Source organism: Terrapene carolina, unplaced genomic scaffold, assembly GCF_002925995.2.
Source record: "Terrapene carolina triunguis isolate 2854851 unplaced genomic scaffold, T_m_triunguis-2.0 Scaffold49, whole genome shotgun sequence".
Taxonomy (NCBI): domain Eukaryota; kingdom Metazoa; phylum Chordata; order Testudines; family Emydidae; genus Terrapene; species Terrapene triunguis.
Genome location: NW_020664400.1, coordinates 2,913,126 through 2,926,177, shown reverse-complemented (window position 1 = coordinate 2,926,177; position 13,052 = coordinate 2,913,126). Strand labels below are relative to the sequence as shown.

At 60.5% G+C, this 13,052-nt stretch overlaps 1 protein-coding gene across 1 annotated transcript in view; it reads left to right on the top strand.

Annotated features, from left to right (window-relative positions):
• Positions 1 to 7,086, top strand: part of LOC112115034 (paired box protein Pax-8) — a 17,061-nt gene extending 9,975 nt beyond the window's left edge. Inside the window, exons 8-11 of the mRNA XM_029912540.1 lie at positions 636 to 815; positions 4,309 to 4,410; positions 6,455 to 6,541; positions 7,016 to 7,086. Of these exons, the coding sequence (XP_029768400.1) occupies positions 636 to 815; positions 4,309 to 4,410; positions 6,455 to 6,541; positions 7,016 to 7,086 (440 nt within the window). The remainder of the gene's footprint in view (positions 1 to 635; positions 816 to 4,308; positions 4,411 to 6,454; positions 6,542 to 7,015) is intronic.
• The last annotated feature ends 5,966 nt before the right edge of the window (positions 7,087 to 13,052 follow it).

The window sequence follows — 13,052 nt, the reverse complement described above, 5'->3', positions numbered from 1 at the left end:
GTGACCCCCACTGCACAGCCTGTCCCCACACTGCACAGCCCTGCCCCACTGCACACACACACAGTGACCCCCACTGTACAGCCCTGCCCCCACACTGTACAGCCCTGCCCCACTGCACACGCACAGTGACCCCCACTGCACACACACAGTGACCCCCACTGCACAGCCTGTCCCCACACTGCACAGTCCTGCCCCCACTGCACACACATACATTGACCCCCACTGCACAGCCCTGCCCCCCACTGCACGGCCCTGTGCACTCACCCGCCACTACATAGCACTGACACCTCCTCCTGCCCCACCCCTGGTACAGCTGCCCCAGCGCCAGTACATGGCCCTGGCCCTCTCACTGTGCAGCACTGCCAGCCCCACTTCCCCTTCGCCTCCACTGGCTTTAGCCAACCCTCTGCTGCTCAGCCCCTCCTGCCCTGCCCCCGCGCTGCCAGCTGCCCCTGCCCCACCAGTGGGCCGGGGTTGGGTGGGGAGCGTGGGGAAGGGCAGGGGATCCAGTGCCCCCTTTGTGATCCCACCCCCTGGCTCCAGATCCCCCGACTGGGCGTCGGCGCCGACCCTGTGATCATTTCAGCCCATTTTCATTTCATCTCCTGTCTCTTTTTTTTCCCACCATCCCCCCCCCGACCCCCCCTCCCCCTTCCTTGTAAAGCAGGAGACCCCTGAGGCCTCCAGCCCGAGCGCCACCCCTTCCTCTTTATCTAGCGCCGCCTTTTCGGACCTGCAGCCCGGGCCGCCCTTCAGAGCCTTCCCCCACTGCTCCGTCATCTACGGCCAGTTCCCCGGCCAGGGCCTCGTCCCAGGTACGGCTCCAGTGCAGCGGGGGCTGTTGGCAGTGGCTGGCATCTTGCAATGCAGGGGCAATCCCTGGGGTTCTAGACTGACAGCCCTCCCTCTGACCTGAGCTGCAAGACCATGTTCAAGACTCACTGTAGAGCCCAGCTGGCAAATCAGGTTCTGGAACCCCCCTCCAGACCCCAGTTTATAGGAGGACATTTCCTTCCAGCTGCTGGTTGGAGATTTGGGTTCCAGGCTCCTCCTTGCAGCTGTCTGTGGGCACAGGTTCTAGACTCACTTGGGGGTCAAGTGGGAGTTTGGGTCTATGGGCTCCCCTTGGAGAAGGCAGCTCAATTGTGGGTTCTGGAGTGTTCTAGACCTGGGCAGAATTTATGCGATGCCGGGTTCTAGCCTCCCTCCAGAACCCAGCAGGCCACTGTGTTCTGGGTTCCCTTGAGAGCCCAGGCAGGGGCAGGTTCTGGAGTCTGGCTCGCGCTGGGGTCTGGACCCAGGGATGACCAGGTTCTGGGCTCCCTGCAGGAGCCGGGCAGCAGTTCTGGACCGGTGCCCCCCACAGAACCATTGAGGTTCTGCCTTAGCCCAGCCCATGGGCGTCCTGTTCACAGCCCAGGAACCCCTTAGCTGGGCTAAGGCAGATCTGGGTTAGCCCCCCTTAGCTGGGCTAACCCAGATCTGAACATGAGCGGGCCCTTCCCCCCTCCACCTTGGCTTGAGATCAAAGGTGCATTTCCCCTCCCCGCCCTCCTCAATTGTCCTTTTGTTGGGCTGCGGGCTCTGGCTGGGGGCCAGCTGGGCTGGAGTTCAAACACTGCAGCCGTGCCCTCCCCAGCCAGACCCTGGGGGAACCCTGCCCGGGCTCTCAGACACCTCCCCCCCGAATCTGTCCTCCCACAGCTTGCCTTCTGAGCCCCCGGCTGGCTAACAGGGCTCGCTGCTCAGCTGTGTTTCCCCGGCCCCGCACTGCTCTTGAAGAATGGGGATTCTCCAGCGACAGGGATTTGAGTGGCCCAGCAGAGGGGCAGCCGCCTGGCCCCAGGGTTAGAACGCCAGGCTCTGAGGCCTCCCAAGATTTAGGGCAGCTTGGGCCATTAGCTGGGAGCAGGGGCTGTGGCACCAGAGCAGAACCGGACCCACCCTCCTGGGGTTTTGTCTCGCATGAGGCCAGTCCCAGCTGCTCCAGAGGAAGGTGCCAGAGCGCCCCCCCAAAGTGGGCTGTTCAGGAATCACCTGACGGTAATGTTTCTCCTTGACACTGCCCTGGGGCAGGAGTGGTTATAGCCCAGCTAATGAAGGTGGGCCTGTGCCCATTTATCCATCAGTGTCTCCTCTGCTTTGGAACCCTTCTGGCCCCAGTGCTCCCCAGTGGCAAGGAGTTCCACAGGCTAACTGCATTTGCCAGATGCAGCTTTCAGGCTATGGACGGGATTGTGATACCCCGCTTCTCCGCCCCCCTCACCGTGGGGGCTTGGTACTGGGGTTCTGATCCAGTCCTCAGGGCAGAGGGGAGGGTCGGCGCAGGCCTCTGGAGAGCAGGGGGACCTGCAGAGCCGGCTCCAGCCCAGGAGGCCTCCCCCCTTGGCCACAGGAGAGGAAATTGCTGGGTCTCGGCTCGCTGGAGGGTGACGTGAAGGAGGCCACCTGCCAGCTGTGCTGATACCAGGGGGAGGGGCATTACGGGCAGGGGGGCACCCCAGGGATCCAGGAATTGGGGTGGGGGGAGGGTTACGGGCCTTGGCTAGCGACAGAGCTACACACTGAGGACTGGATCCCCTGGCCTTCCCATGGCAGCTATGTCGCCATCTCAGAGCCGGCCCCCTCCTCGCGCCCTCCTGCCCCGACCGCCCCGCCCCCTCGGCAGCCTGGTCCCAGAGGGCAGCAACACTATTGCCAGTGGGGCCACTGGCTGGTGGAGGCTGGGGCAGGTTGGGCACCCAAACCCTTAGGCCCTCTGCACTGGTAGGACAGGCAGCTCGTGAGGTGGGCATGGACACAGAGAGCGCCTGACCAACACAGCTGGGCAGCGCTGCCCAGAGCCCTACAGGCACTCACCTCAGCCTGGTGCTTAGGGTACTGAGCTTGGCCACAGGATATCTGGGGTCAAGGCCCAGCTCTGCCACTGACTCCCTGAGGGACCTTGGTAAATCCCTGCCACGCTCTGTGCCTCAGTTTCCCCAGCTGTAGAAGGGGGATAATCATCCTCTGTAAGTTTGGTTAAACTGTTGGCTCTAGCACCAGGTCAGAGTGGGGCCCGGTGCAACGGGGCCCTGATCTCGGTCAGGGTCTGGGCAGCGCCTGGCACGACAAGGTCTGATCTCGGTTGAGGCTTCCAGGTGCTACCATAATACAAATCATGGCGTAAAACCTTGTCCCTTGAGCTCTGGGCCCGGAGCATTTTGGCCGTGCTCATTAACCCCTTGTGTCTGCGCCCATCCCAGCCGCCTTCTGCTGCTGCAGGTCACCGTGCACTCCATGTTTCCCATGCATTCTTCACCGACGCTCAGGCTGGTGGGTTCATCCCCAGAGCGCAGGGTTGGGGGCGCAGGGGGCTCAGACGGGGATTTAGGCCCCTGCCAGCGCCAGAGTAGAAGAGGGTTAGAAAGACAAGGGAGGGTCACCTGGGATGGGGGGGTTAGCGCTGTCCAGTTAAACCCTTAGTGTCCGTCTGTCCTGGGGAACGTTCTGGGGTTCACCAGGGCTGACACCTGCTCGATGAGCTCCAGCGAAGCCCTCCCGACTCTCTAGGGCAGACAAAGCTGCCTGGATCCGTAAGGGTGGGGCAAGAGGCGTGGGGAGCCGGGCCAGGGGGTCTGGCCAGAGATCAGACCAGCAGCTCCTGGGGCTGGAGAACAGCATCAGCACCCTGGACCCTAGAGACCCCCCAGGGAGGGGAGCGGGATGGCCCACGGTTACCACCAGGGATCTGGGGCTGCAGGAAATTGAGAGGAGACAGAGAGGGGGCGATTCCCAGGTCAGTAAGGTACTAGATCCCCCAGGGAGATCCCTCCAGGTCAGTAAGGTCCTAGATCCCCCAGGGAGATTCCCCCAGGTCAGTAAGGTCCTAGATCGGCCTGGGGAGATCACCAGGTCACTACAGTACTAGATCCCTCAGGGAGATCCCTCAGGCCAGTAAGGTGCTAGATCCTCCAAGGACATTCCCCCAAGTTAGTAAGGTATTAGATCCCTCAGGGAGATCCCTAGGTCAGTAAGATGCTAGATCCCCAGGCAGATCCTTCAGGGAGATCCTGCAGTTGGTAGAGCCCCAGATATAGCAGTCCCCCAGATAGGTAGGGAGATCCCATTGGGAGAGCCCTCCGGTAGGTAGAAGGATCACACCTGCAGATCCCTAGGCAGATCCCCAGCTAGGTGGCTCCCTGGCAGGCTGATCCCAGGCTCAGTCCCCCGGGCTGGGGTCCAGCTGGGCTGGGGGCTCATTTTGGGGCTGCCTCTTGCCCCCCTCGCATGTCCAGCCTTTCACCTACTATCCCTTCTCCCTTGCAGGGCGCGAGATGGTCGGCTCCACCCTGCCCGGCTACCCCCCGCACATCCCCACCGGCGGGCAGGGCAGCTACGCCTCCTCCGCCATCGCTGGCATGGTGGCAGGTAGGGCCGCGGGGGGCTAGGGGGTCCTGCAGGACTGGGGCAGCAGGGGGAGGGTGCAGCGGGCACTGTGCCGCAGGGCAGCTGTGCTAGGGGAAGCCCTGGGGTAGTTAGCAGGGGGCCCCTCAGGTGCCATTTAGCTCCCAGGGGGAGGGCAGGCCTGCGGGTCGGGATTGAGGAGCAGAGCTGGGGGTGGGAGAGCCTGGGCTCAGGGATACAGTGTATGGGGTGATTAGAACAAGTGGGGTGATTAGAAGGCAGAATTCCTGGGTTTTGTCCCCAGCTCTTGGAGGGGAGGGGATTGGGGTCTAGTGGTTAGAGCAGGGGGGGCTGGGATCCTGGACGCCTGGGTTCTTTCTCCAGGTCAGTTTTGCAGCTGACCGTGTCTGTAATGGGCTGAACCAAAACTCAGGATCCCCCTGCCCCCCATCAGATCTAGCTGTGAGTTTTGGCTCCAGGGACCCGGGAGGAGTTGTGGTGGGGGGCGGTGGTGGGGGCTGTCTGTGTGTGCAGAGCAGGTGGAGGGCGCCTGATGCTAAGAAATGGGGTGAGGGGGACAGGTGCTGGGAACCAATCGCACCCTAATCCCCCTGCCCCCCCCAGTGCTGCAGCCGGCTGTTCCCTGCGAAGGGTTAATCTCTGTGGGCCGTGGGCCGTGCCCCAGGTAGCTGCACGGCTCCCCTGGGCCGGGAACATGCTGAACTGGCTTGTTGCCGCGTTACCCTGGAGATGTGCTTAATGCAGCGTTGAGAATCCAGCGCTGCACCCGGGCCGCCCCAGCCCCTCTCCTCGAGCGTGAAATGAGATTGGAGAGCGCAGGGCGGGGGGACTCGGGACTGGGTTAGACAGTGTGTGCTGGGGACTCCGCCAACCGCCCGCAGCCCGCCCGGCCCCCCGGCCTGCAGAGCAAGGCAAGAAACCCAACCGCCTTGCTCGCTGCTACCTCCATCCCCAGCCGGTGCCAGCTGGGCCTGCATGCCAGGGAAACGCTGGGCATGGATCGACTGGTCACAGCGATTGGCAGGACCGATCTTTACATCCATCCGCATCTATCAATCTATCCCCATCCACCACCCCCCATCTATCTATCCTCATACACCCCCCCATCCTCATACACCACATCTATCTATCTATCTATCTATCTATCTATCTATCTATCTACATCCACCCCCGTATCTATCTATCTATCTATCTTAGAATCACAGAATATCAGGGTTGGAAGAGACCTCAGGAGGTCATCTAGTCCAATCCCCTGCTCAAAGCAGGACCATCACCAACTAAATCATCCCAGTCAGGGCTTTGTCAAGCCGGGCCTTAAAAACCTCTAAGGAAGGAGATTCTACCACCTCCCTAGGTAACCCATTCCAGTGCTTCACCATCCTCCTAGTGAAAAAGTTTTCCCTAATATCCAACCTAAACCTCCCCCTCTGCAACTTGAGACCATTACTCCTTGTTCTGTCATCTGGTACCACTGAGAACAGCCGAGCTCCATCCTCTTTGGAACCCCCCTTCAGGTAGTTGAAGGCTGCTATCAAATCCCCCCTCATTGTTCTCTTCTGCAGACTAAACAAGCCCAGTTCCCTCAGCCTCTCCTTGTAAGTCATGTACTTCAGCCCCCTACTCATTTTTGTTGCCCTCTGCTGGATTCTCTTCAATTTCTCCACATCCCTTCTGTAGTGGGGGGACCAAAACTGGACACAGTACTCCAGGTGTGGCCTCACCAGTGCCGAATAGAGGGGAATAATCTATCTATCCCCATACTCCCCCTCTATCTATCTGTCATTGGCCCCTCACCATGGTAGCTGCACTATCTGCAGCACTCATGGCTTAGCTGCATCCTCCCCAGGTGCCCCCGGACTTCGTGCCCTGTGCCCTGGTGCTCACTCCCGCCCTCTGTCTGTCCTGGAATGGCCCATGAAGGGGCTCCCTTATCCTCGTGGGCTGCCCAACACCGGAAGCAGCTGCCCAGGGGTGATGGTACCCGCCCTGGGTATGCCATGCCCTAGCCCGCTCTCTGGGCACTGACTCCTCTTTCTGTCCCCAGCAGGCAGTGACTACTCTGCGAACGCCTACAGCCATTCCCCCTACTCCACCTACGGTGAGGCCTGGCGCTTCCCCAACTCCAGCCTGCTGAGTGAGTGCCTGGCACGGGATAGGGATGAGGGGACTCCACTGCATGGGGGTGGTGGTGGAGGGAAGGGGCCTGCCCAGACCCCAGGCGAGATCAGGACCCCGCCGTGCTGGTGCCACACACACACCACCACAAGGGACGGTTCCTGCTCAGAGCTCCCAAGGTCCCCCAGTGGTAGAGGCAGGACTAGACCCCAGGTCCCCAGCATCCTCTCCCAGTGCCCTTCCCATTGGGCCCCACGGCTTTGCTGTGGGGGCACTGGCTATTGGCTGCTTCCTGCTCTTTGTAGCCACGAGGCCTGGGAGCTGGGAGGGGGTGGGAGACGGGCGCAGGCAGTGGGAACTGAGCGGGGCATGGGGGCGGAGCTCCTAGTGTGGGTTAACCTGTGATGCTCAGTGTGAATGGTTAATTCTGGCGGGGGGTTGGAGGGCAACAGGCTGGCGCTCCCCTCTAACAGGCACTGTTGGTCTTGCCCAGGTTCCCCATATTATTACAGCTCTGCCTCGAGGGCCCCCGCGCCCCCCGCCGCTGCCTACGACCACCTGTAGCTGCCATGGGAGCCGCAGCACAGGACCCCCGGACGGGCCCGGCGCAGCCAGCCAAAGCATTGTTATTTATTACCCGGCGAGAGAGCGCAGCCAGCCCCGATGCCTGCGGGGACAGGGTGACATGGCCACCCGCGGCACCGGCACAACTGCTTTGTGGGGACGTGGGGCAGAGGCATCTGGGCGACGCAGCTCCACTGGGGGCAGAACAATGTGGGGGCCCAGGATACCCAACAATGGATAGCACCTCTGTGCCCATCCTGCCCCTTGGCCAGAGACCCCCCAGACAAAAGGGGCTGGACAGGGACTTTTGATCATCACATGGCTTCTAGAGACCCAGATCAGATCGATCTGTCTGTCCCCACACCCCCCAGCCGTCTGTCCCCATATACCCCTCTATGGATCTATCTGTCTCCGTACACCCCATCTGTCTGTCCCCATACACTCCTCCTCTGTCTGTCTGTCTATCCCCATCTATCTAGCTATCTATCTGTCTATCTATCTATCTCCATCCACCCCCTCTATCTATCTGGCGATCACTCTCCCCAACAGCCCCATGACCTGAGGACTGGCTCTGGGACCCTGCTGAGCTGCTCTCCTGTGTTTCTCACCAGCCCCGTCCCCACCACGGGCTTTCTTCTCTCCTCCCCTCTCGCTGGCCGTCCAGCCACGCTGGGCTGGGTGCAGGACTTCGACGCCCGGCTGGGCCCCATTGGGATGCAGGCCCTGGAAAGCTCTGTTTGCTGAGGCTCACCCCGCTGGGCCGGTGTTTGCCAGCGGCTGGGGAGGGGCAGCGCACCCAGGGGCAGCCCAGCTCCCTCCTGCCAGCCTGGCCCCTCCTCCATGGGCAGTGCCAGCTGCCCCCATGGCGCTGCATGACAGGCATTCCAGCCCCCCTTGGGACCACGCCCGTTGCTAGGTCTCCATCCCAGCCTCACCTTGCTTGTGTATAGACTGTACATCACCCCCTCCCCTGGCGGGGCGTGGGGCAGCCCCCTCAGTTCTCCTCTTTCGCTCTCTCCCCTTTGGATGCTCCTGCTTTTTATTAAAGGTTCAATAAACCCGTTGTCCTGGCGTGCCAGGCATGCCAGCGTGAGCCGGCAGCGGTGTGTGTGGGTGTCCTCCTTGTCCAGCCCTTGCAGGGGGCTGTGTGGGGCGGTGCCTGGGGAGGGCGCTTGGCAAGGCGTGGTACGGTATCCCAGGAGGAAGGGCAGGTGCAGGGACAGGATGGGATCCACACGCTGCCTGGCTGAACTCCAGCAGAGGAACTCCCTGCTCAAGCTGGATTCGCACTGTGGGCTCCAGCTCCTGCATTACACCAGTGGGAGTGACCCCCCACATCTGCGCCCGCCCCGACTCAGTGCGGCTGCAGCGAGAGCTCCGCCGGTAGCACCGGAAAGCAAAGAACCTAGAGGAGAAAAGAGTCGCCTAAAGCTGGGCCTGAGGGCTGGGCTCCCCAGGGTGACTGGTTACATACAGAGTGTGACCGTGCCTAGCGGCCAAACCGCGTTGGGCCCCATTGTGCCAGGCATGTATGAACCCCACACTGTAAATCCCTAGCCAGTCCTGCCCTGCCTCCCCCCACTTTGCCCCTCCTGCCCCGCTCCCCACAGCACCCCCTGCTGGGAGACGCTGGGACTGGAGTAGCTGGGAGCCTCACCCCCAGCCAGTGATCGTAAACCAGGGCTTTCGATTGAGCTATGGTTGTGCGTACTCTGCATAGGAGAAGGATCCGCAGTCACCCCGGCTGTCCCAGGGTCACTACGCTGTGGCCTGAGACCTCTCAGAGCCACACGGCAGCAGGGAAGAGCCCAGATCTGCCTCCTGCTTCAGAAACCCAGGGATTGAGGCCCTGAGGTAACAGAGAATCCCCCTCCACCATCAGCAGGACAGGGCCAGTGACACACAGGTGTGCAGTTCTGGGCCCATCCTGCAGAGGGCAGTGGTGCTCACACACACCCAGTGCAGGACAATATTAACCATTTAGTGCCTGAGGCCAGTGCTGCCAGGGGCCAGGAAGTCTGCTATGGCCAGCTGCAGAGACTCCCACAGTCCAGGCCAGAGGGAGCCCCCGAGGGCTGGGACCTGGGGAGCCCAAAGGAGCTCCAGGGTCTGAGCCCAGCAGCCTTGACAGAGAACACCCGCTCCCCCTTTGCTTCACTAGGGTCCAGCCCTGAAGCCGCCACCCCTGCTGAGCTGGGGCTGGGCTCCCAGGTCCCCTAGCTCCATCCAGCCCCTGACCTCACGCAGGCAGCGAGAGACATGTGGTGGCCATGGTCAGCAGCTCCAGCAGCGGGCGAGGCAGCCCCATTGTGCAGAGATGGGGCAGGGATTCCGGGTTCCGGTCTGCGGAGACGCCAGGGCAGCTTTTTCGCAAGCACTCGACTCCAATTTAACATTTCGTTAGTGGTTTGATTCTGGCCTTCGTCCAAACCCAGGGTTTAATGGACCCCTCCCCCGCAGACTCCAGTCCGCCGGGTCCGGTCCAGCCCAGGGCAGTACCGCACAGATGCTGGCCCTGCCCACAGGTCACAGCCTGTGGCCACAAGGCAAAGCCATGGGCCCAGGTGGAGCCCTCTGCGATGGACGCAGCTCCCCAGTTCGGGGGGAATCCCAAGAGCGCACGGCTGGGGCACAGGGAGTGAAGGTTGAGGGCAGTGCGGGGGACTCACCCCACACCTATTCTGTGGAGAGAGGCTTCGGTGTCCAGGGACCAAACAATGCTGCACCTTCGGCCAGCCCCAGATTTATGCAACAATGGAAGGCGAGGAGCAGCCGCCTGGTCTGAGCAGCGGGGAACCCATCCGGGCAGCGCAGGCGCCAGGCCCTGCTGATGCTGGCAATGCGCCCAGGGACGGCACACGGCGCACTGGCTCTGCCCTCAGTCTGGGCTGAGAATTTCAAGGCTGTCTGATGTAGATGTTCATATTAACAAGAAGAGGCCAAAAATATGCCACCAGGAGAGTGATTTTTTGTTGTCCCTTTAAAAATCCATGTATTGCTACAGCTGCCCTGGGCGCGCCTTGGCTGAGATCAGGGTGCCGGGGTGGCAGGTGCTGTACAAACATACACCAGCGTTCAAAAATCATGTCAGGTGCTCAAAAAAAAATTAAAAAAAAAATCAGGAGATTGGCTTAAAAATTACAGGATTTAAAAACAATAATAAATGTGGGGCTGGAGCCTTGGGGGTGTGTGTGTGTATCACATTTTCAAGCTTTTTTGGGGTGACCACCAGGGCGAGAAACCTACATACCGCTGTGATTTGAAATCACATGAATGTGAGGCAAACCCCAAGCGGCGTGAGACAGGAGATAAAATTGCCAGAGTTGAGGAAACTCCACAGGGCAAGAGACAGTCCCTTCCCCCAAGCGCAAACGACTGAAATAGGCAAGGCAAAGGCAAGAATATTATCCCCATTGTACAGATGGGAAACTGAGGCCTAGACAGACCAAGGTCCAGAGCCTCACAGGAATTTAGCCACCAAACAGCCAGTGAACTCAGTGGAAGTTTGGCTGGGCCAGGATCACACGGGGTGTCAATGGCAGAGCCGGGAACCGAACAAAGAGACGGTTAAGGGGGAACTTGATCAGACTGTCGCCTACACGGGGATTTCATAAGGGGCCCTTCAGTCATGTCCCACAAGCCAACGGCTGGGAGTTGAAATGAGACAAAGTCAGACAGGAACTAAGATGTAAATGTTTACCAGGGAGGGGAATTAACCATGGGGGCAACTTACCCAGGGCCATGGTGGCATCTCTGTCAAGTGGGGCTGTTCTGTGCCAAGGAATGATTGTGGGGCAGGTCTCTGGCCTGTGCTATGCAGATGATCACAATGGGCCCGTCTGGCCCAGAATCGCTAACCACGAGCCCGTCCTTCCTCTGCAGAAGGCCCATTATCAGCTGCAGCCCAAGGAAGCCGTTTGCTGTGACTCTCTCTGGGTTTGGAGCACGCCCAGGCGCCTTTCCTTGGAACGCGCCCTGGATGGGAGCAAAGCTGCCGAACAGCTGGGCAGGGTGAATGCCTCCTGGCTGTTATTGGTTTATGCTCATCAGCTATAAAATATTACAGTTCTCTCTCCTAGCCCGTTACCTTCAGCGCAGATTTAGCCGTCGCGCTGTGAAAACTGACGGTGTCCCACCAGCAGGGAAGGAGAGAGATTTATCCTGCTGCTGAGAGTGATGGAAAAGGTTGGGGGCGGGGTGTTGTAGTGAGTGAGGAGAATGACCCATTGGTGAAATAGGCTTTTCCGGAGAATGGGAAAAGGCTAAGCTGGGCCTCAGGAGACCTGGGTTCTAGTCCCGTTGGCCTGTTGGGTGACCTTGGGCAAGTCACATCCCCTTCCTGTGCCTCGGTTTCCCCATCAGTCAAATGGGGCTCATGACACTGCCCTCCCTGGTGAAGAGCTTTGAGAGCAATGGATGGAAAGGGCTCGATGTGTGTGCAAGAAGGAAAGTTATTGTCACTTGTATTTATGGTAGGACCTACAGGCCCCAACTGAGCGTGTGTTGGGAGCACAGGCTAACCAGACAGGAGAAGAAAGGAAAGGTTATTAGCCCCATTTTACATCTTGGTAAACTGAGGCCCGGGATGGGTCAGTGACTGGCCCAGAGTCAAAGAGTCATAGATTCTAAGGTCAGAGGGGCCCACTGCGATAATCTAGTCTGACCTGTTTAACCCAGGCCTGGGCCTTCCTTGAGTTAAAGCAGTCATACAGGGAGTCAGTGGTAGAGCTAGGAATTAAACCCAGATCTTCAGCTGCAGCGTACAACAGGAGTGAGGTTTAGAAACACACTTTGCACCAATCCAGCCCCGATCCTGCAACTGGATTTGAACCAGGCTCTGGAAGTGAAAGGCTTCAGTGCCCAGGGGAAGAGAGGGATTGTGTCTGCAGCATCTGGTGTCACCTCATCAGTCAACCTGGGCACCAGCCCCCTGCCTGGGGGCCTCTAGGCATCACTCCCCGCTCGCAGCTGGCCCAGGCCAGAGTTCCTGTGCTAGGGGCGAGCAGCGTTGGTCAGCTCGTGTCCCCCCCCGAGGGGGCTCCGTGGGCAGAACAGCAGGGTTGGGGGAGCCCTGTCCTAGTGCTGTCCACGCTGCGAAGAGGGGTGTTGTTCTCTGCCAGTGTGGGGGCCTCAACCGGGCGGGGCTTATGAGCTCTGAGGGCCTTAACCCCTTTGCTCTGTCCCACCCCAGTTAGGCCCCCCAGGGGCAGGTTCCCAGATGGCTCCCACCCGTGCTCAGCCTCATGGGCTCAGTGTTGCAGCCCAGATGCCACATGCTGGAGGGTTGGGTGTGGGGATCAGGCCCCCCCTCCACCCCTTTCCCATCGCTCTTGGGGTGGGGGGAGCCTTGTCCTGGTGTCTGCCACCTGGTGGCGCCACCTGAGCAATCGCTGGAGACAGGGTTGTGGGAAACTAGAATGGAGAACAGGAGGGCAGCTGAGGGGTACAAGGGGCTGGAGAGCGAGAGGGTGTATGGGGGTGGGCTGGGGAGGATGGGGGACATGGGGGGGCACAGGCCCCTTGGGGCAAGAGCTGGTCCTATTTTATCTGGGGTCCCAGAGTTTGGGGTCCTGGAAGGGCAGAGAGATCAGCCGTACCATGGGTCCAGCCCCCCGCCCCTGCCCAGCCCCAGGGCTCATCCCCTCCTGCAGGGAGCGGCAGGGACACACACACACACACAGCCCCCCCATCACTCTCACACTCCACGCAATGGGGGGTTGTGTGGGGGGGGGGCGGACCAGCCAGCTGCCTCTCTGGGGTCCCCAGGGCTGGAGGGGTGGGAAACCTCACAGACTCTCCACAATTGGGTCTGTCTGCATATATTTCCCTCTGGAGTGGGGCATCCTCTTCAACTCTCCTGCCTCCCAGCCCTCTGTACCCCCAAACCCTCCATCCCCCAACTCCCCCAAACCCTCCAGCCCCCCAAACACCTGTACCCCCAAACCCTCCAGCCCCCAACTCCCCCA